This window comes from Marmota flaviventris, chromosome 7, assembly GCF_047511675.1.
Source record: "Marmota flaviventris isolate mMarFla1 chromosome 7, mMarFla1.hap1, whole genome shotgun sequence".
NCBI classification, from domain to species: domain Eukaryota; kingdom Metazoa; phylum Chordata; class Mammalia; order Rodentia; family Sciuridae; genus Marmota; species Marmota flaviventris.
Window position 1 is genome coordinate 97,320,401 of NC_092504.1, and position 23,632 is coordinate 97,344,032.

Here is a 23,632-nt window from a genome sequence, read left to right on the forward strand (position 1 = left end):
ATTCCCCTTTCCACTCCTCCCCTCCTCTTACTACCTCTGACTTGCTTTTATATCCTCGAAAATAAGAAGGATAACATGCCATCAGCCCTTTTCAGTAGGTTTGATTGTCCTGTCTTTGTTAGATCCCTGATTTGGGTTTGATCATAAGAGTTAACTGTCTTTCTTTTCACAACTCAATCTGCAAAAGGGTGGGGCTCCTGGGATGTTGGAAAGTTTTGAAGAGTGTGAATCATATTGCTGAAGGCAGAACTTTGGGTACTATTTATTTGAAGGCAGAAGATGCTATCATTTGCAGCAGAATGAACTGAGCGTCAGTCAGAAAAAGTCCCTGTTTACAGAAACAGAGCCAAGAGAAAGGATGAGCACTGCTGGAAAAGTAAGAAAAATGTTCCTGTATCTCATTATGGTGGGCTAATGGTGTGGGCTTGGCTTTTAGAACTTTCAAATCCAGTAAACTAATTAAACATTTGGGGATATTTCTTGAGGAATGACGTGCCTCTTGAGTAGGCATACTGGGGGAAATCCTAGGTAAACTGTTACAGACAGTGTCAATAAAATCGAGGTTAATTTTAAAACACATGTGGAAGGCTTTCCGGTAAAACACAGAGGAAAATAGAATACTGACTTTATTCATAATTTAACTCAGAATAACTGGACATTTTCTCTGTTAAGTAAAATATTTCTATGAGGAGAATTTGAGTAGACTTTAACTGCGTTCACCTCAGTAGTTCAATAGAAGATGTGCATCTCCTTCTTGGGAACTGTTAGAAAAACGTCCTGCTATTGACAATGAAAAATGCCAAATCAATGGAATGCAAAGTGAACAACAAACGTATCATGCTTTTAAGGTTTCTTAAGAATGTATATTCTCTTAGAAAGATATTCTCCAACTCTATCCATTTACCGGCAAATGCCATAATTTCAAAGCAAAATAAGCAAATCCAAAAAAAACAAAGGCCAAATGTTTTCTCTGATATGCAGATGCTAATTCACAAGGGGGTGGGTGGGTGGGGGCACTAGGGAAGAATAGAATTACTTTAGATAGGTAGAGGGGAGTGAAATTAGAGGAGGGGATATGGGGATAGGAAGGACAGTAGAATGAAACAGACATTATTACCTTATGTATATATATGACTGTATGAGCAATGTGATTCTACAACATGTACCATCAGAAAAATGAGAAATTATACCCCATCTATGTATGATATATCAAAGTGTCATGTATAACTAATTAAAACAAATAAAAAAAATTTAAAAAGAAAATAAATATGTAGAATTTATGAGAAAATGAAAAAGATACAAAACCACAAAAAAGAACATATTTTCTATCAAAACATAAGCATAAAAATTCTTTGTAAATAAGACTACATTGTAGAGTAAGTAGTATCCTTTTTAAAAACTAACAGCCAGAGTTGATAGTAACTTCAGAAATAGCTTTAACATTTTATTTATCTTTTGCAAGTACATCTGTATAGTTTCTTGCTTTAAATGGGTACACAATTTCCCAAAGTGTCATGTGCCTTTAGTTGTTTTATTCTTATTTAAACAACTTTTCATTTAGCCAAACTTAAGGTTTTGGAAAAATAAAGATGGCATTTGAGGTCTGGATAATGTGATAAGGTAGGAGGCCCTATGATGTTAGAATTTGAAATAATTTTTCCCAGAATTGAACAGAACTGGAAGAGGGAGGGAGGGAGGAAGAGAGAGAGAGAGAGAGAGAGAGAGAGAGAGAGAGAGAGAGAGAGAGAGAGAGAGAGAGATTCTAGTTTGGGTCAGAAATCCAGCAAAACTAGTAACTTGAAGAATTAATTTTTCATTACAGAAGCTAGACACTTTACCCATAGAAATCAATGAATCTTATGGTTGAAAGGAATCTTAAAAAAAAAAAAATTGCAACTCCATTCAACCAATAAATGCTCAAGAACCAGCTCTGCTATCTCTATAAAGTGGGCATCTAGCCGCTGTCAGAACATTTCCAATGATAGAGAACTCAGTGCCCTCCAAGCAGCACTTTCTAATTTTAGTTAATAATACAGTGTATAATACATGTGGCATAATAGCTATATAATTTTGATATGGTGATACCCATGCAATAGTCTGATTTGCAGAAGGTTACATATTTTTCAAGTTACTTTAGGATTTCAGTATTGATCATGAAAGAAAAGGTTCTTTTTTATATTGAGGATTACTGTTATTTCCTTTTTATATTTAAGTTATTTTTATTTTATAAAAAGTGAAAGATAATTGTCTGAGTTCACTAAGGCTGGAAAATCCAAATACCACAGACTGGATGGCTTAAGCAGCAGAAATTTGTTTTCTCATAAATCTGGAAACTCAAATTTTGAAAACTAGTGTCAATGAGCTTGGTTTCTTCTGAGGCCTTTCTCCTTAACTTGTAGATGGACCTCTTCTTGCTGTCTTCATATGGTCTTCCTTTGTGTCATCTCTTCTTATAAAGCCACCATCCTATTGGATTTGAGTTAACCTCATGACCTCGTTTTAACTTAATTACATCTTGAAAGACCCTATCTCCAAATAGGTAACCACCCAGTCTGCAGTAGTTTGTCATATTCCCAGGTACTGAGGATTGGGGGTTCTACATACTAATTTTGAGGAAACAGAATTTAGCCTATACCAAGATCTTTCTAGAAAATTTGGATAATTAGAAAATATAAGGGTAAAAAATAAACCATAATCTTACATCCACAGACTACCATTTATTTTGTTTTTGCTTTGATTCCCTCATATATTTTTCTGTCCATGTTTTATGTGGCTGAACTCACACAGCATATAAGTATTTTTATCCTATTTTCCAACTTAACATTAGTATTTTTCCAATTTATTAAAAGTAACATAAACATTTTTGAAACATGTAAGACTGATTTCTAGATTTGCTATAATTAATTTCATGTTCTATTTTTGTTTACAGATTTCTCTTTATGAATGGTGCTATGATGACCTCAACTATGTATTAAGGTTTGGGGGCATTTAGCACTTCCTTAAGGTAGATTTTAAAAATCAAATTATGTGGGAAAAGTGTCAAGACATTCATCAGTATCTTGACATACACTGTAAATTACCTTCCAGAGGGGTGGGCATAAATGAGGTTAACTTTTATCATCCTTATTGCAAAGTTGTATATTCTCATTAAGTAAAACATCATTAATGTTTTGGTGTGCAGAGAAATGGATCTCATTATTTTTATTTAAAAAACATACTTTTATGACTGAGGAAAGTAACACTTCACTATACATTAACTTGTTGTGTTTTCCTCCTTAAGTCCTTTTCCTGGATCTCCTGGAGTTCGTGTATAGGAGGGAGGCCAGGAATGGGAAGACTAGTGGTCTTCATGCTTTCTTTAAAAATTTGATTAAACATTGTGGGTGTAAAGCAAGGTAACTTGTCATTTTGCTTTAAGGATTCTTCTAGGCTTACTTGTTTTCAATTTGGAAAGTTTACTTACTGTTTTTCAACACACAAATTTTTTTTCCTGAGGAGTTACTGTTTCCTTTATGATTTTTCCCCATTATACTTTCTTTTTCTTAACAAAGCTTTTTATTTTTTAATTTTTGTTTGTTCTTTTTAGTTATACATGACAGTAGGATCTATTTTGATTTATTTATATTAGTATGGACTATATCTTATTCTAATTAGGATCCCACTCTTATGGATATACATGCTGTTGAGATTCACTGTGGTGTATTCATACATGTACATAAAAAAGTCATGTCAGATTCATTCCACTATCTTTCCTATTCCTAACCCCTCCCTTCCCTTCATTCCCTCTTGTCTAATCCACTGAACTTCTATTCTCCCTCACCCCGCATCCTTTGTTGTGGCTTAGCATCCACATATCAAAGAGAACATTTGCTTTTGTTTTTTGGGGATTGGCTTATTTCGTTGATCATGATAGTCTTCAGATCCATCCATTTACCAGAAAATGGCATAAAGCCATTCTTTTTTATGGATGAGTATTAATTGTGTATGTATACCACAAGTTCTTTATCCATTCATCTGTTGAAGGGCACCTAGGCTGGTTCTATAGCTTAGCAAGGGTAAATCATGCTGCTATAAACATTGATATGGGGAAAATCTATAGTATGCTGATTTTAAGACATTTGGATATATACTGAGGAGTGGGATAACTGAGTCAAATGATGGATCTATTCCTAGTTTTTTGAGGAATCTTCATACTGCTTTGCAGAGTGGTTGCACTAATTTGTAGTTCCACCAACAATGTATGAGTGTATACTTTTCCCCACATCCTTGCCAACATTTGTTACTTGTATTCTTGATAATTGCCATTCTGACTGGAATGAGATGAAATGTCAGTGTAGTTTTAATTTGCATTTCTCTGATTGCTAGAGATGTTGAATATTTTTTCATATTTTTTTTGGCAATTCATATTTTTTCTTCTGTGAAGTGTCTGTTCAATTCTTTTTCCCATTTATTGATTGGGTTCTTTCTTTTTTTGTGTGTGTGTTAAGTTTTTTTGAGTTCTTCATATATCCTGGAGATTAATGCTGTTTCTGAAATACAGGTGGTAAAGATTTTTCCCCCATCTGTAGGCTCTCTCTTTATGCTCTTGATTGTTTTCTTTGCTGTGAGGAAGTTTTTTTAGTTTGATACCATCCCATTTATTGATTCTTTTTTTTAAGAGAGAGAGAGAGAGAGAGAGAGAGAGAGAGAGAGAGAGAGAGAATTTTTAAATATTTATTTATTTTTTAGTTTTCAGCGGACACAACATCTTTGTTTGTATGTGGTGCTGAGGATTGAACCCAGACCACACGCATGCCAGGCGAGCGCACTACCGCTTGAGCCACATCCCCAGCCCCCCATTTATTGATTCTTGATTTTACTTCTTGTGCTTTAGGAGTCTTGTTGAGGAAGTCTTTCCTCAGACGACATGATGGAGAGTTGGGCCTACATTTTCTTCTCATAGATGCAGGGTTTCTGGTCTAATGACTAAGTCTTTGACTCATTTTGAATTGAGTTGTGTGCAGGGTGAGAGATAGGGGTTAAATTTCATTCTGGTACATATGGATTTCCAGTTTTCCCAGAATCATTTATTGAAGAGGCTATCTTTTCTCCAATGTATGTTTATGGTGCCTTTGTCTAGTATGAGATAACTGTATTTGTGTGAGTTTGTCTCTATGTCTTCTATTCTATTCATGCCTGTTTTGATGCCAATACCATGCTGTTTTTGTTGCTATATCTCTGTAGTATATTTTGAGATCTGGTATTGTGAGTCTTAGTGTTTCTCACTAAGGATTGCTTTGTGTGTTATAGGCCTCTTATTTTTCCAAATAAATTTCATGTCTACCTTTTCTATTTCTATGAAGAATGTCACTGGAATTTTGATGGGAATTGCATTGAATCTCTATAGTGCTTTTGGTAGTATGGCCACTGACAATATTAATTCTGCTTATCCAAGTACATGGGAGATTGTTACATTTTTCTAAGGTCTTCTTCAATTTCTCTGTTAGTGTTCTGTAGTTTTCATTGTGGATATCTTTCACCTCTTTTGTTAGATTGATTCCCAAGTTTTGTTTGTTTTATTTTTGAGGCTATTTTGAATGGAATGGGTTTCCTGATTTCTCTTTGAGCTGATTTATCATTGGTGTATAGGGATGCATTTGATTTATGGGTGTTAGTTTTGTATCCTGCTACTGCCCAAATTCATTTATGAGTTCTAGAAGTTTTCTGGGCCTTCTAAATGTAGGATCATTCCCTGTCATTCTTAAACATAAAAATTCCTCCATGTTCTTTATTATTAATGTTTACTTCTTCACTGATTGATAAAAAATTTGATTTTAAAAATAAATCTTAACTAAGAATCCATCTGGACTCAGTTTGATAATGTTGTGTGAGGCTTTTAAATTCAATGTTGGCACAAACTACACTGTGACTCTTAACAGTTTCCTTAGCAAGGCAGAGGGTGAATATTAAATTGAAACATTGATGGCTTTCAGTTACCCATCTGTCCCCAGCCTATAATTTCTTACAATTAATCTCTTTTCAAAAGCACCATTTGCCTACCTAAGGAATACTCTAGGAGTGTTATTTGACCTGTACAAAATATGTACAGGTCAAATAACAAAATATGAGATAACTCATTTTGCATCAGAACTGTGGGAATCCAGCTAGGGCAGGGGGTCTCAGGAGACAAATGGATGGTGTTGCAAAAGGCATGCGGCGAAAGGCGGTGGAGAAACAACACAGATAAAAAGTGAAGGTGCTGAATCCCAATCTTTACTTGTAAAGTTGATCATATATACTTTTCATTTTGGCAGGCTCACAGTAATTTGTGGTTACAAAACAGGAATCATTCAAAAAATTCAAAGAAACAAAATATTACGTAGCTACAATTACATAAGAAGAATGTATCTTGGCTTATGCATAAGCAAGCATTTTTACTTTCAGTTCGTGTTTTGCTTTGAGCTGCTTCTGCTTAGTTAGCTTTTAATAATAGTTAGAAATGTCCCAGACTATTGGCCGATACCTTGACTATTCTTTCTTGACTGACTGACTAGATTCGGCACCACGGTTATGGTAAGTGGTTAACTTGAAAAGAGAGGCTACTAATTTTAATCAAACAAGTGTAAGAGCAACAAACCATTGTGCACAGGAACAAGAACAAGTTGCCCAGTACTAAGCACTAATCTGTCTTCTTAACATTAATTCTTCTTCTCTAGATTTTAATTTAATTTCTCAAAAACTTCCTTGACAGGAATACAGGGAGTTTTTCATTAGACATTAACAATTTACGTTCCACAGCTGAATCATTGTATTTAGAGCAAGCAGATCCATTCTTTAGAAGTAGTTGCATTAATTGGGAAAGTCATGTTTTTTCCTTCATACTTAATGGTCATATGAGAAGTCACAACTATACTTATTAAAGGAGTACAAAAACAAACCAGCCCATTCTCAGAAACATACTGTGCTCCTCCAGAGGATGGACGCCTTGCACCATCCACCTCAGTAGGGCCTTGCCTTTGCCTGAGTTAGGGGAGGGGCACAGCATTTCCCCCATTTTTATTTTTTAATTTGAGGTGTTCGACTTGGACGGAGATGCTTTTGATTGACTTCCAGACAAGTCTGAAGAGGACTGGAAGAATGAGACAAATAAGAACAATGAATAAAAAGCCAAAACCAATATTAATCATATATGACCACCAAGTACTATTGGAAATAGTTTTTTTGTACATTATTGTATAAATCTGCAGCAAAATCAGCTGTAGAGTCAGTGGATAAATAAACCTTACTTATATCTTTTACTTGTTATTGTAAATCTTGTATATTGGGGCCTATTTCAGTTTTATTCCAAATCCCTAATAAATGAGTTTGTACTTGATTCCATCCATATTTAGTTTGCTTATATTTTAAGGGAGTAACACAGATCCATTTGAAATTAGCATGACATTTGGTTGTCATTTGAGTTTTTATATTTTGAATCTGGTTTCCTACATATAATAAAGCTTCCTCTAAGGCATTAATTTGGGTCTCCAATTTCTTATCTATTTTTTCTTGAATAGCTGATGCTAATGAAACATTATGAGATAAATTATTAACATGATGAGAAGTATGAATTTCTTTAACTAAATCTGTAGTAGATAAAGCTAAAGTAGCAATAATTCCTATTAATGCCGTAATTCCTAAAATTAATGCTGCAACAAATCGCTTAGGTCTAATTATTTCATTAAGTTTCTTAAGAATTTGTGACCCTTCATCATCATACCAATCATCATTAAGAAGGACAGGAATCATTACATAGGAAGGCTGATGTGTAATTAAATATTTTATAGGCATCCTAGACAAATTTGTGAGAAGATGGGAGACTCTCTTTTTTTCTCTCTCTCTCTCTCATAAAAATTTGATAATATTGATAAACCATTTAATTGGATAACTCTAGCAAAACCAGTTAACTAACTGAAGGCCAATCACTGAGTATTTCCCACTTCTCAAGATGAGAATCTCTAACTTGCCTAAAGATTAAGACCTACTAGTGAAATCTCAGCCTGGTACAAAAAAGTTTACAAGGACTCAGATGACATCATCCAGGAATGTAGTCACAGTGCCTGTACTTCCTGATGTTCACAGTTCCCTTTACCTCTTATATGTTGATTCTCTAGATTCTTCACCATTGCGATGTGATTATATGCAGCAATTAAACACTGGCTTAAAATCTTGTGGATAAATCTGCAGCATTTTATTTTATTGATTTGCTTTTTGTGAATAAAGAATGCATTGACAACAGTTTTATTAATTAGTGCATTTACAATTGTAACAAAAGAAACCTGTTTATTGGAATATTATGTAAAAAAAAAAATGGGTTGGGAGAAGTGCACCTCAGATCTAGTCCAACCCTGTACCTCATGTGCTATGTGACAATGGATCAACGATCATTTTATCTTTCTGGGCTGCATTTCCCATACCATAAATAAAGATATCCACAAATAATCTATAAGGCTTAAAATTCTGGCGTTTGATGAAAAACATCTGAGCAAATTAGAATATTGCATTCAATCTTCTGCGTGTATATACACACACACACGTGCACGCGCGCACACACACACACATATAAAATTTAGGGAATCTGTGTTTATAAAAACATAATTAGGAAGGATTATAACATTCGCCAATTTTTTAGGTTATTAAGTGCAAAGCTGCTGTGCTATGGGAACTGAATCAACCCTTCTCCATTGAGGAAATAGAAGTTGCCCCACCAAAGGCTAAAGAAGTTCGCATTAAGGTAAGAAAGAACCTCAGACCATATAAGCCTGTAATTTTATCACACTTATATTGAGAAAATTATTGTTGGGAGATTAGAGTATTAAATAGAGAGATGTTTGCCAAGTTTTCAGTCTTAATTCTCCCACTGGTTCTTGTATATTGTTAAAGTAATCGTTGCCCTACTGTGAAATTAAAAGTTTATTACCAATTAATAAAACAACAGTGCTAATCGATTTGATCTATTAAAGTTTTCATTTGTATTGATTAAAAAATGATTAGTAGTTATGACTAATGATTTCTTTAAAAATCTTCTGGGAGTCAAATTGTATGGAGGTAAATTCTCACATAAAATGAGGAACTCATTTGTGCCTGGGAAATGACAGCTTCCTGGGGTGTTCCCCCAGTCCTGTAGACAGAGTCTGACTTTTGGTTTGGACACCTGTGACTGAATAGGCATTGCTGCCGATCTCTCTGACCCTCTTCCATCATTTGAATACTGCAGTTACAGTAAAATTTTGTTCCTCATTTGTCTTTTTATACACCATTCCCTCTACTTTTTATTAAGAGAGTCCTAGGAGGACTTACTATAAAAATCACCTGATGTGAGTTACATGGTAATATCTCTATTCTGGTTCCCTCACAAGAGTACCAGTTTATTATAGAAAAGTCATCAAGATTTAATGTAGGGCCAGAGTCAGTAATATTACAAATTCCTTAACAGGAGGAATTTGTCTGATGGTTGCTTTTTGGCTTAGAATCTTCTAAGGGTCAACACTATTAAATAAGATAATGACCTGGAAAAAACAATTACAATCTCTTCAAGAGCCAGTTTAATATTAACCAACTGTAAAATGAATGACCAGTTTACAGTTTTCTGGTTGGTAATTTTTTTTTTTAACACAGATTTTGGCCACAGGAATCTGTCGCACAGATGACCATGTGAAAAAAGGAGCAATTGTTTCTAAATTTCCAGTAATTGTGGGACATGAAGCAACTGGAGTCGTGGAGAGCATTGGAGAAGGAGTCACTACAGTGAAACCAGGTATGCAGATGTCAATCCCAACTTTGCATTAAGTAGGCTTCTATTAAAGAAATAGCACACACTAGGAATTAAAGTCTTAACCCACTTTAGGGAGACAAAAGGACACAAGGAGAATGGATTGGACTAAGTAATGCTAAATTTGGCAAAATCTCAAATTTTAGCATGCAAATTTCATGGTGCTTATAATACTTTTAAGAAACTGTTATATGTAGGATGGGCTTGATGCACTTTTTTATTTCACATTTTAATATTGATGAACAACACCTTATGTTTTTCCTCTAGGTGACAAAGTCATCCCTCTCTTTGTGCCACAATGTAGAGAATGTAATGCTTGCCGTAACCCAGAGGGCAATCTTTGCATCAGGAGCGAGTAGGTTTCGGTCATTCTTATCCTAATGTCATGTAAGTTGTTTCCTGTGCTAATTTTTTAATTGAATGAGCTAATATGTGCTTTTGATTTATCAAATAGTATTACTGGCCGTGGAGTACTGGCCGATGGCACTACCAGATTTATGTGCAAGGGTAAACCAGTCTATCACTTCATGAACACCAGTACATTTACTGAATACACAGTGGTGGATGAATCTTCCATTGCCAAGATTGATGCTGCAGCTCCTGCTGAGAAAGTCTGTCTAATTGGTTGTGGATTTTCCACTGGCTATGGGGCTGCTATTAAGACCGGCAAGGTAAGAAGCAGCGTAAACTCGTTTCTTCCACTTTTCGTTACTTACTTACCTCATTTATTCCTCCCTTGGGATCCTAAAGATATTTGAAAATAAACAGACAAGCAAAAGATGCTGAAAACATGTTGCATGTTTTCAAGGCTATTTCTATATAATACCATGTCAATTGGGGGGGAAAAAGAAACAGACTGGGAATTTTATTTCCAAATAAATGGAAACAAAATTTCTAGATTTACTTTTTGGTTCCTTTGCATCTTCTTTTGGTTCAATTTCTAAAATTTAGATTTGCATCTAAAATTAATCTGTTTTTTGAAGTATATTAGTATTGATTATTAGTTTGCTAGAGCTGCTATAACAAAGTGCTATAGACTGGGTAGCTTGAACAACAAAAATTTATTGTCTCACAGTTCTGGAACCGGGGGTCCATAATTAAAATGTTGGCAGGGCTGGCTCCTTCTGAGGGCTGCAAGGGGATGATATAATACAGGCCTTTCCTATTGACCTGCAGATAGATGAACATCATCTTCCTGTGTCTCTTCACATCATCTTCCCTATATGTGTGTCTTCATATCCAAATTTCCTTACTTTATAAGGACACCAGACATACTGGATTAGGGCTACATAAGTCAGTTTTATGTTGCTATTACAAAATACTCATAAAGAGTAAAATCATTCTAACAATGGATAATTACTGAATTAGGGGTGTATAAGTCATTTTTATGTTGTTATTACAAATTATTAATAAAGAGTAAAATACTGCTAAAAATTCAATAAATCCCCATACTGTGGTGTTCTCATTCAATTCCAAAGTCTTTAAAAGTTATGAATGTATTAGTTGATTCCAAATTTATATTTCAAACCATCTCAGAGCCTCAGAACTTTTTATCCAACTCCCTGTTTTCACCATGTAGACATCTCACAGATATCTCAAACTATGTACAAAACTAAGTTCTTAATTTTGCCTTCTACCTGCCCATCAAATATATTTGCTCCCTCTCTCCATTACCTGACATCCAGTTCAACTATATGTCCCATTGACTGTACCTATGAGTTATATGTTAAATCTCACCATTCTCTTTAACTCAGTCCCATCATCACAACTGAACCGGATAGATGTAACATGTTCCATACTATTTTCTTCCTTGCTCTTCTTGACCATCTCTGATAATTCTTTATTTACAAGACAGAGTAATTGTTGTACAAGATTATTTTGACTGTCTGGATCACTCAGTCCTTGTGACTGGCTCCTTAGCATCACTCTCAGTTTAAAGATCACCTGCTTTCTCAAAGAAGTTCTTTTGTTTGTCCTCCGTCTACTCCATCTAAGTAGCAACCCCTTCTAATTATTCAAGAAAGAGTGATTGTTTCATTAATATTGTGTGTCCCGAATCTGAAGCTGTCACTGTATCTTCAATCTTCTCCATTAAACTCTAAGCCCTAGAGGACATCTACAAACTCTGCTTTATTTACTCCAATGTTTAGCCAGAAGTCTTGTCATTGAAACAGCTTAATAAACATTAATTGAAGAAAAAGATGTATAGATGAACTAAAGAAAGGAATATCCAAATTTGTGGAAGAACAAAAAGATGAGTGGGCTTGTGGTAAATAATATATCTGGATGTCAAGGTAGACATATTTATTCCTAACAGGGGTTCAAGACACGTCTGCAGTTCAGAATGTATAGTATTATCATGAATACACACCAGTAGCGTGTTTGTTACCATTTGCCTCTAGATTTTCTAGGCAAAACCTTGGAGATGGAACTTTCCTTTCCAAGGTCTCCTTCAGATTTTCCACTAAGAATTTTCTGCCAATATAGATGTAAAAGAAGGGACACTCAATATAGCTTTAATTCACTCTTTGTAATTTTTCTTATTGTACTTGATATGTTGATACCATACGAATACTTCAGAGTTATGCTGTTTACCAAGAAATTTGCTATTTTCAGATCTTTTTTTCTGGTACTTGTATTTTAAGACAAATAACATAAATAAACCCAAATTTTTGTGTTTGCCTGTATGAAAATAAGCCAAATTCACTATAAGGGCATAATAGCAGACCCTCAAATGCCCCTCAGTTTCAATGATTCACAAGAAGGTTTCAATAACTCAGACAAGTTATTATGTTCTTGATCATCATTTATTGCAATGAAAGAGTATAGATTAAAATTAGCAAAGGAAAAAGACATAGGGTATAGTTCCAGTGAAACCAGCCACATGCTTCTGAGAATCTCTTCCAAGGGAATTACAAGGACAGTGCTTAATTCTCCCAGTAATGGTGTGGAACAATGCATGTGTTGCCAACAAGGAAAGCTCACCTGTGTGCAGGGTCTTTATTGGGAGCCAGTCACGTAGATATGCAGCACCCATGTGACCAGCCTCAGCACTCATACCGTAGCCCACCCCAAAAAGGTCAGCTTAATAGCCCAAAGCAAAATATAGGAATTGATTATAAATCACACTGTTAACATTAACTGTAAGTCTTGACCCAAGGTCTCAGTTATACACTCTTATCAGGCAGAATATTTCAAAGACTCAAAAGTTCTCTTCCAAGAGCTGATCAAGGGCCAGTCCTGAAGACCTTTGACTTCAATGTTTTTAACTGGGGAACACTAAGAGATCAGATCCATGAAATAAAACAATAGTGAAAAGTAGAGCCTTACTATATTTTAAAATAATAAAATCATTTTAAATGACCTATAATTACTTCAGACTAAGGCCTTCTTTCACAGTATTGATAATGTAGATAATTCATTATACATGTTATTATTTAGTTCCTATTCCTCAGAAAAGAAAGGTTAGGAAAGGGGGACAATCTATTTGAGGGGAAATGTCTGGAAGTTAACAGAAATTGGGGCCATGATTCGTTAAAAGACTCAGAGGCAGAATGATAGGAGAATCAAAAAACTAGCACTTAACAAATAAGCAACTAAACACAGGGAGAAGTCTTCAGTGGTTCCATTTTTTAGTTGTTAGGAAGATATTCCTCAGACTCTCCATAGCCTAGGGCTTCCAGGGATTCAACCGGGCAGGCAAAAGAGGTCCCAGAGACAGAGCTAGATCATAAGATTCATACCTAATTCTAGAGCCTGAAATTCAACCACTATCAAAAATTCCCTCTTAAATGTAAACAATAGAACTAACTGATAAATGGGAGAAAAAGCAAGGAGTGTGCAGTTGAGTTTCTGGCATAAGAATGCCGATCACCCATAATTATTGTGTTGTGGTCTATTTGACTCTTGAACTTGAGGAGAGTTTGTTTTATGAACGTTGCAGCACCATTATTTGTCATGTACAGCCATAGGAATGAGAAGTTGTGCTCCACTTGTGTATAATGTGTTAAAGTGCATTCTACTGTCATGTATAACTAACTAGAAAAAAATAAAAAGTATATAGAATTTTTTATCCAACCAAAAAAAAAAAAAACAAAAACAAAAGAATGCTGATCACCAGGAATCAAACAGTAATGCAAACAGATGAATCAATGATGGAATGATACTTGAGAGAACAATTATCTAGATTCAAAATCTCCAACTCAAGAGCTGAACTGAGGCATTAGGATGCCATTGCCAAAATTAAAAATCATGGAAGGTGGGTGCACAGACCTGTGCAATTTTCTGTGGACTCTCTGCTTACAGGTACAGACATTTCAATGCATATTCTTATATATATATATATATATATATATATCATGTGGATTGCTTCTTTAGGTACTTCCTGCAAGGGAGGACAGAGCCAGAGTACCTGGAGGTTTGAAAACATGCCCAGCTCTCCCATATACCTTTGCATTTAAGAAAATGAAAAAATAACTATCCTAATAAAGATCACACCCTTTCCATGGGCTCTCTTGTGTTCAGGCCCCCTCCTGGCTACTTAATGTAAAATTGGAATAGGGTTCTTCTGGCAGGAAAATAACTTTGGACTGGACATTTTTTTTTTTTTTTTAGCATTAGGGATTTAACCCAGGCTTGTTCTATCTCTGAGCTAGATTCCCAGCCCTATTTTATTTTATTTTGAGACAGGTTCTCACTAAGTTGCCCAGGCAGGTCTCAACTTTATAATTCTCTGTCTTCAGTTTTCTGAGTTGCTTTGATTACAGGATTATAGATGTGTGCTACTGCATCCAGCTTTTATGTCTGGGATTGGGTACTGGAGATTTTACCCAGGGATGCTCTACCACTGAGGTATACTCCCAGCCCATTTAAATTTTTTTTTATTTTATTTTGAGGTAGGGTCTCACTAAGTTGCCTAGGCTGTCCTGCAACTTGAGATCCTTCTGCCTCAGCCTCCCAAGTCACTGGGATTGTAAGTAGAGTGCTTCTGCACCCATCTTGAAACCTTTTTTAGTAGCATAGGATTGGGTTAAAATGCCAAAATTGATTTAATTACATTTCCTTTTTGAAACTACATGTGGATCAGATCTAATTGCAACATGGAGGTTGGACTTTACTGAAAAACCAAATTATTCACAAATTACTCAGAGTCATGTTTATTCAGAAAATATTAATCATAATGAATTTAAAACAAATTTAACATGATTTGAGAAGAGATAATAGAGGGCTTGGTGTTTGTTAATCATGCTGTAAGGGTGAGGAGGCACAGGAGGCTGAGGGTGAGGCCAAGAAGCCTGCGGAAGTTTCCATAGGGAAGGCTGCATGAGGAAACCATTTAGAAAGGGTTTCCATTTATCTAAGGAACAATGTTTTTGTTTTGGCAAATTCTCCTTTTCTCAGGCCTTCTATTGTTTCTATTCTCTCTGTGGCATTATCATCGTGATGATTCATCCAGTCCTAGAGAACATCATAGCAATCCTCTGAATTTAATACTGGCGATACTTTGCGGCTCTCACCTTTAACATTTACAGGAGGCTTTCTCTCCCGCAGGTCACCCCTGGTTCTACTTGTGCTGTCTTTGGCTTAGGAGGAGTTGGTCTGTCGGTCATCATGGGCTGCAAGTCAGCTGGTGCCTCCAGGATCATTGGGATTGACCTTAACAAAGACAAATTTGAGAAGGCCTTGGCTTTAGGAGCCACTGAGTGTATTAGTCCCAAGGACTTTACCAAGCCCATCAGTGAGGTGCTGTCGGAAATGACAGGCGACACTGTGAAGTACACTTTTGAAGTTATCGGGCATCTTGAAACCATGGTAAGAGTCAAGATTCAGGAAGCTACAAAATACCAAGCATTAGATTTGCACAAGTTAAAACCCATTTTCCATAGCTTTACTAACAACCAATTATGGAAATATATGTTACTCAGGTAACCACACAGCAGGTTTACCTAAAAAGTCAAAATCTCAAAGAGTGGTTCTACTTGATCAAAGTTAGGTATCACATCATACCACTCTCTTGCCACTTGAGGGCAAGGTAATCGACCCATCAACATAGATTTTTCAAGTGTTATCTTCCATGTATGTGTGGGATTCTTGGCAAAGGTGATTCCATCTCTGGAATTTTATTTAACAATCCAAGTATCACAAGGTTACTTCTTAAAGAGAGATACGAGAAACTTCAGGGAAAAGGGACTGTTCTAAACGCTGCCATCTCTTCCCCCAAATCCATGATCTATCATCTTCTCATTCTTTTCACCTGAGCTTTGTTTTCCTTTGTCTAAATACCTTTAGAATATCTTCCTTCAGTATTCTAAAACATGCCTCCTCTGTGGCAGCCAGCAGCACCAGACTCCATTTAGATCTGAAATCCAGAGCTTCTGGAATGAGAAATCTCTGACCTGGGGTAGGTTAGGGAGGCCTAGAAAATGAAACTAAGCCACTTTCGAGTATGCAGTATATTTTCTTTAAGGCTTTTGGTGATTTAGGGATAAGTAGCCTTTAACTTACTATTATTGCCATATCGTTTTTCTAATAATACTTAGGAAATTCCATAGCAACAAATAGTACTCTAGGTGTTGTGTGTTCACCAGGCAATATGCAATACTGGACATATTATTAGGTTCTACTGATTTGCAGGTGGTGCTTTGAGAAACATTGGTCTCTGAAAAATACCAACAATTGTTACAATCTAGCAAGAACTACAACATGCTATTAATAAATAATAGAATTGGTAAATGATCAGAAAATATGAGGCTAGACTCAGATATTGCCAGAGAGAGAGAGAGAGAGAGAGAGAGAGAGAGAGACTTTACTTTATTCACATTTTCATATTAAACTTAAAAAAACCATACTAATTGACTAATTCAATTTCATTAAGTGCAAATGACTTCTTAAGGCTTATCTGAAGTGGTGATGTTAGTATGAAAACATCACAAGGATTTCCCACGTTTTCAGTTTATGGTACACTAAAAACTTCCTGGATATGACCACATTAATTACTGCCTTATGCTTCAAAATGAAATGTGTGTAGGAGTTTAATTAAGGACTTAAGTTACATTGAGAATTTTAAAAGCAAGCAGAAAATGAAAGGCCTGTGGGCCTAATTTAATTTCATGACTTGGAAACTGAGCTAATTACCAGAACGATGAGAGTTAGTTCATAGGTCATTTCTGATCCCATGAAATATTATAAGAGAACTAAGAAGCAGACCATCTCCCTCATTCTCCATTCAGGTCAATGCCCTGGCATCCTGCCATGTGAACTATGGGACCAGTGTGGTGGTAGGTGCTCCTCCATCAGCCAAGATGCTCAGCTTTGACCCGATGCTGCTCTTCACTGGGCGCACATGGAAGGGGTGCGTCTTTGGAGGTGAGGACAGTAGAGCCTCTGGACAGGGCATGATGGCTTTCCCTCTGTTGGTTGGCAAGTGAGAGAAGCCTGCTATGTCATCACATTGTCCTTACAAATCTTCCTTCTAAGGATGAGTATGAAATGATCTAAAATGGAACTGTGACCAAAACACACAAAAGATGATTATCCAGTCCTCTCCTTGACTTAGGGCTAATAATGGTGGGCATAATTTTGTTTTGTTTTATTTTTTTGTTTTGGGTTGACACAATATCTTTATTTATTTTTATGTGGTGCTGAGGATGGAACCCAGTGCCTCACGCATGCCAGGCCAGCCCACTACCACTTGAGCCACATCCCCAGCCCCACACATTTTTAATATTAGCATGTGCAAGTCGAGTTCCCCAAAGGCCTGAATAAAAGGCACCAAGTGGCTCTGTTGGAATGACTTATGTGATAGTTAGTTCTGATGTAACTTTTTATTCTCCAAAGACACAGAATGTGTGTGAAAAACAGAATTTAGTAAATTCACAATAACATCAGTAAAAGTTCTGAATCCCAAACCAAAATAAACAAACAAAAAGGAATTGTTGCATTCTTTAGGGACAGTGCAGATTCATACCAGAATGAGAAAGCCATGAAGAAAGGACCAGAGCTGCCCCCCGCTCGGTTGGTGACACAGTGAATCCTGTTATTCCTCTCCTCCTTGGGGTCTCAGTTTTCAGTGTCTTACGTTTAGAATTTTGCCAGGTGCTTTGGATGCACTTCCAATATTACATACAGCCTCATACAGCCTCATACAGCTTAAGTGAATAATAACTATTCAAGAACTTGTTAAGAACATAAAAAGAAAAAAAATGATTATTCTTCAATTAGAAGTACATAATTTATTGAAAAATGCAAATACAAGTATTAAGGAAAAAATTTCAAAACAAATGTATTAGAAGCCATGAAGCTGGAGTAAATGTAGTTAGCAAGGAGAAAAGGTCTGAGAACCAAGCCCTGGGGCACAGGAGAGTGAGAGGTCGGTGAAATGTGGGGGATTCAGAAGAGTTCTTGTTTTCTAGTGAAGTGGGAGAACTATGATGGCAATTAGAAACCAAGTGAATGGAGGGAGAAGAAGGGAGCCCCCAACTCCAACAAATCCACCTCATAGTCCATCTAAATCCAGGACTCAGAGCTGACTACTGTGTCACAGTGGAGACCAAGCATGACCTTGACAGAGCTGCTTTACCTGTGTGCTGGGGAAAAGAGCCTGATCAAAGTGGGCTCGTGAGAGAATGAAAGGAACTGGAACCAGAAACAGGATGTGGGAAACAGCTCTTTCTGTGGTTTATTGGCAATGGGAGTAAGATATGGGGCAGCTGGGAGGATGTACAGGGATTATGAAAGGTGTTTTAGCCTTTGATTCTTAAGATGGGAGAAAAACACCTCATTTATATGCTGTTGGGAATGTTCCAATGTGGGGGCAGGTAGCAAAGCAGGAGAGAGGAGGCATAAATATAAAATAATAAAAGATAATTTAGTGAAGTTTAAAGAGAAGATTATGTGCTTATTTACAGGTTGGAAAAGCAGAGACGATGTACCCAAACTAGTGACTGATTTCCTGGCAAAGAAATTTGACCTCAACCAGCTGATAAGCCATGTTTTACCATTTAAAAACATCAATGAAGGATTTGAACTGCTCTATTCAGGGAAAAGGTATCTATTTTTTATGCTAATCTAAATATTCTCTGAACTTTTTTTTTTAACACCAGATTGATTTCACCATGGTTCTTTCATTTTATCATAAAGCTGTTAGGTTATTCAAGTAATACCACACATTTCCCTTCCTTTACAGTTTTCAAAGTGATTTTTCAAATGTGCTTTCTTTGGATCCTTGTAGATCAAATATTATGATTCCAGTTTTTAGTTGACAAAACTCAAGTCCTGAGAGGCAAACAAATAACATATCCAGCCTGAGAGCAGTGCCAGGATGCAAACTCATTGCAAAGCCTTTGTTCTGTTCACCATGTGCCAAACTTCTCTGGCAGGGCTTGGCAAGCTCCAGGTAAACGTGGGTATTCTCAAAGTGGTTTCTCTTGTAGCTTCTGAGGGTTGGGAAATAGTAAAGGTGGAATACAAAGAATTCACACAAATTTCAAGTGCATTTGCCTATGATTAGCTGGATCAGCAACTAAAGAGCCTCTCTGTGAGATATCATTCATTGGGTTCATAAATATTTTTTGAGCATCTGTGATGTGCCAAGGACTTGGATTTCATTAGTAAAAGGAAATGTACATTAATTTGAGATCCAAATTTTCACCAATTTTTCCCAAGTGCTTTTTCAATGTTGTGTCTTGTTTCTACATCTGGTATAGTCTACAAGACTATGATATTATGAGCACACATGTGAATTATTTTTAAACAAGTAAACCATGGACCTCTGTCAGAAAAACTATCAGTACCCAATACACCTGTATTCAGATAAACTTACAGATTATAATAATTACTATTGTTATTAAAATTATTTTATTTTTATTATATTGTTTATTGCAATATTATATCACATATTAACATATTCTATTATATTATTTATTTTATTGTTGACTAAAATTATTAAAAATAATTACTATTGTTTTCCAAAGAAACAGATCCTGCTTTCAGAAATTTTGCTTCTAATGTCACCCTAATTCAGTGACTCCTAGAATAAGATATATTCCATGCTTGTATAACTAGATCAAAATGGATTCTGTGGTTATATATAACTAAAAAGAACCAATAAAAAAGAAAATAACCCACTTACATTTGTAAGCCCACACTCTTTAATTTCCATCTACTTCCTGCATACCTCTACTTGAATGTCCCATTCACCTCAATTTCACCCCCAAAGAATTCTTTCATAGCATATCTTATTTCAGCAAAATAATGTCACTTATTCTGCTTTCACAGACTAGAAGCTATAGCATCATGTCTGACTTCTCTTCTACTTCTCCTGCCATGAACAAACCATTGTGAAGCCCTGAGGTGCAGCCCCTCATTTCTTCTCCAGCATGGCTCCCTCTTTACTGCCAACCTTCGTAGCCTTAGCTCAGTCTGATCATGGCTCATATGAACATGTTAACACAGTGGCTTAATAATAGGTCTGCTGTTTTCTATGTTTTCCCATATTCATCAGTCCTTCACTAAGGTGCTAAGTTTAGGTTGCACCAAAATGTAAATGCCTGAGCACCACTTTGAAAGCCTTCATTATTGAGTCAAAGACTATTTTCATTTATTAATTCATCTAATCTTTTAATAACTAAGAGTTTAGCACCCATTTTTTGTAGTCTTTGAACTAAGGATAGGGATAAAGTAGGAAAATAAGTTTTGTCTACTTTTACAATCTCTTGAACATCCAGAAGTCTAAGCACCTGGGATTGTCCTTCCTATTCTCCCATCCTCAGCCCTAATTGTGCTCTCTTCAGCCTGAAAGCCCCTATCCTCTAGTCAACTTATTGCAATGACCTGAAAGCCCCTATCCTCTAGTCAACTTATTGCAATGACCTGAAAGCCCCTATCCTCTAGTCAACTTATTGCAATGACACTAATGCTTCCAGAATCAGCTCACAGACCTTTATCAGAGTTTATCAGAGGTGCACAGAAAGAAAAATAATTGACGAGGACCTCAAGCCCAGTTGGTTTTCCAATAATAGGATTTACTTGAATTTTCTATAACAGGAAGGACAATTGTGTAAACTACTCTTGTTTAAAAAAAATTTAAACAAATCACTAAAAATTCTCATTTTACATTTCAGCATTCGAACTGTCCTGACATTTTGAGATCCTAAGTGACAAGAGCCCTGTGTTTTAAGATGGTGACCTGGAGCTCTCCTTCTTACAAATCTCTCCTCTGAGATTATGGATGTGTCTCAAAACACAAGAGAAGTAGAAGATTTCACATAGAATCTTTATAAAGGTTGACAACTTTCATAAAGATTTAGTTTCTGAGCGTGTGGGAGTTACCAGGAGATTTTCCAAAGCTGTAATTTTATATTTTAAAAAACATATATTTGCTAAAATTAAGCTCATTTAAAGTTGTGTTCCAAGGATAGGTTTTTGTTGCTGTTGTTGTTGTAAAGATTACTTCGATGTCAAAGTTAAACAGCGGATATAATAGAAAACTTAAGTAAAGTTTTGGGTAAATTGTAAAAGGTATTTAGGTTTGTAAAAGAGTTTTAAAAGCAAGTAAAACTTGTATGTAACTGACTTGCTATATATATGGGTTTTTGTAGAGGCTAAATAGGCATCAAAGATACATTACTGTTTGTTTTGTATTTCCCTTGTAAAACCTTATAACTGTTGCCTGTTAATGTTTTGCAGAAATAATACTTCTAACAGAACAACCTGAACTAATTTGTGACAATAAGTCATCACCTACAGGACAGACAGGACATAATCCTGGCTTCCAGTACTAATATTGACCCCAATTAAATGAAAAGGATAACTGTAAAATTACAGATATTGAAGTTATAACCTGTTATTCCCACTTTAAGACTGATAAAACTGGTCTTCTGGGTAATTAAATCCAAAAACTTGTAGACCAAAGTCAAGGACATAAAAGGGCCAAGGAAAAAATCAGCCAACATTTTAGCCCTTGCCCTCTAAAGTCAGCCACGGTCCAGAGAATGAGAGGACCTCTCTAAAGTCCCTGCAACTCCAGAGAGTCACCCAATCTGCCAGAGAGATTGAGAGGACACTAGAGATCAGGAAGCCAACTGCAAAGAGGAGGGTCATTGGAGAGGGAAATGTCCCTGAAGCTTCTAAGAGAAGCCACATATGGCCAGCAAGACACTGACCTATCCTGGCAGATGGCACCACTGGTAGAGGATCCTAGAAGCTTCACACACATCCAAGAATTGATCCCTGAGCAATTTCAGCTGACTCTTAAAGGTAGATAGGAACAAGGTCAGTTTTGACCAACTTGGTCTTAAACACCTGGCAGAAGGGTATAGCTAAAACACAGTACTACATGAACATATAAAAGGAATAATTTTTTAAATATAACTTAAGATATACACTTGTGCAGCCGTATCTAAAGCAAGTAAAGCTGGAGGCTAGAAAGGAAGGGTTTTTGTGGAAGAGTGCCTAATAAAAATGATCACAAAGGATTCTAGAGTCACAGGTTTGTCCTGAGTCAATTTGAGCCTGATCTCAAACCTACAAAATCTTCCTAACTTCCTACATAAAGTAACTTGATCTGTTTTTCACTGATATGATTATGAGTTACTATCTTTGTGGTTTTCAGAGACTGGGTGAAATAATAATTGTTTTTGTGTTAATTGTTTACAAAAAAAGTAATGCTTTCCTATCTTGTTTATTGTCTCAGCATAATTCCTGCCCTATATAACCTTGTCCAGTTACTCATCAACTGCTACTATCGACCTCTGGACTGCCCTGGTACTGGATACCATTAATTGTCCATGCCCAACCTGATAAAGAACAAGGACTTTGGGTCACTTCCCCCAACTTTGCCCTCTCAGCAGGGAGAAGCTTGGAGCTGTTGCCACCCATTTTCCATGGACATGGAATGTAGAAATTGACAGTGTGGAAACGCAACAGTGGTCCACTTTATGCTTTGAATATAGCTCTGCCACTGTGGCTTATTTTTAAAACGACATGTTTCTTTCTCTTCCTCTCTCCCTGCTTCTCCCTAATCTCTCCTTCTCCCTAATTTCAGGGGAAACAGGATTACCTTTCCTCCCCAACCTAGGCAGAATTGTCTGTCTACAGGAATCAAGTAATTCCGACTTTAGGAATGGCACCAGAAAATCTCAGAAATGACTATTGCTCAAATTCACAAGTGAATTACAACTTCAGACAGAGAACACATGGAACGTAGCCTTTGAATCACCTCTTTAAAAGTCCCCTGTTCCTGCTAATGGGCAGAATCACAGCCTCTGGGACAGGAGTCCCTGTGCTTCTCCTTTGCTAGTAAAGCAATAAAACTTCTTTTTCCTTTTTCTCACTCACACATTTGTGTGATGAATTTGTGTGATGAAATAATGATGTTTTTTCAAAAAGTTTTAATCAACTGCTATGACTTAAAGCAGATACAGCATACAATGGTATAGTAAGTGTATTTCCTAAAGTAATATTCATTGAACACTTTGTAACTATTCTTCTCTGGATTTGAATATAAATTTTTTTAAACACCTGTTATAAATTAACTTAAAGTATGTTGTGAAATGAGCTCATTACATTGTACACATTATTTGATTAGATTAAGAAATTGTGAGAATTTAGGGAAAAGTAGATTTTTAAGTGATTAACTTTTAGAATTATCAGCATATAACTTGGTGAAACTGGAAAAGTATAACCTAAGGGCATATGAGGCTATTAATGTCTTATAATATATATATATTTTATAATATCACTTAAACAGAGCACAGGATGGAGTAACTTACAATATTTATCATAATATTCATTTTAATAAAGTAGAATTATAAGTCTTTAAGTCTCTATTTACTTAGAGATGAC

General features: G+C 36.1%; 1 protein-coding gene across 1 annotated transcript; it reads left to right on the plus strand.

Moving 5' to 3' along the window:
* Window positions 1-316: 316 nt before the first annotated feature.
* Window positions 317-23,545, plus strand: Adh7 (alcohol dehydrogenase 7 (class IV), mu or sigma polypeptide). The gene is made up of 9 exons (XM_027935456.2): window positions 317-376; window positions 8,651-8,752; window positions 9,637-9,775; window positions 10,058-10,145; window positions 10,245-10,461; window positions 15,341-15,601; window positions 17,020-17,155; window positions 18,697-18,835; window positions 20,911-23,545. Exons 1-9 carry the CDS (start codon window positions 359-361, stop codon window positions 20,933-20,935), a joined length of 1,125 nt encoding a protein of 374 aa, XP_027791257.2. The 5' UTR covers window positions 317-358; the 3' UTR covers window positions 20,936-23,545.
* Window positions 23,546-23,632: the final 87 nt, after the last annotated feature.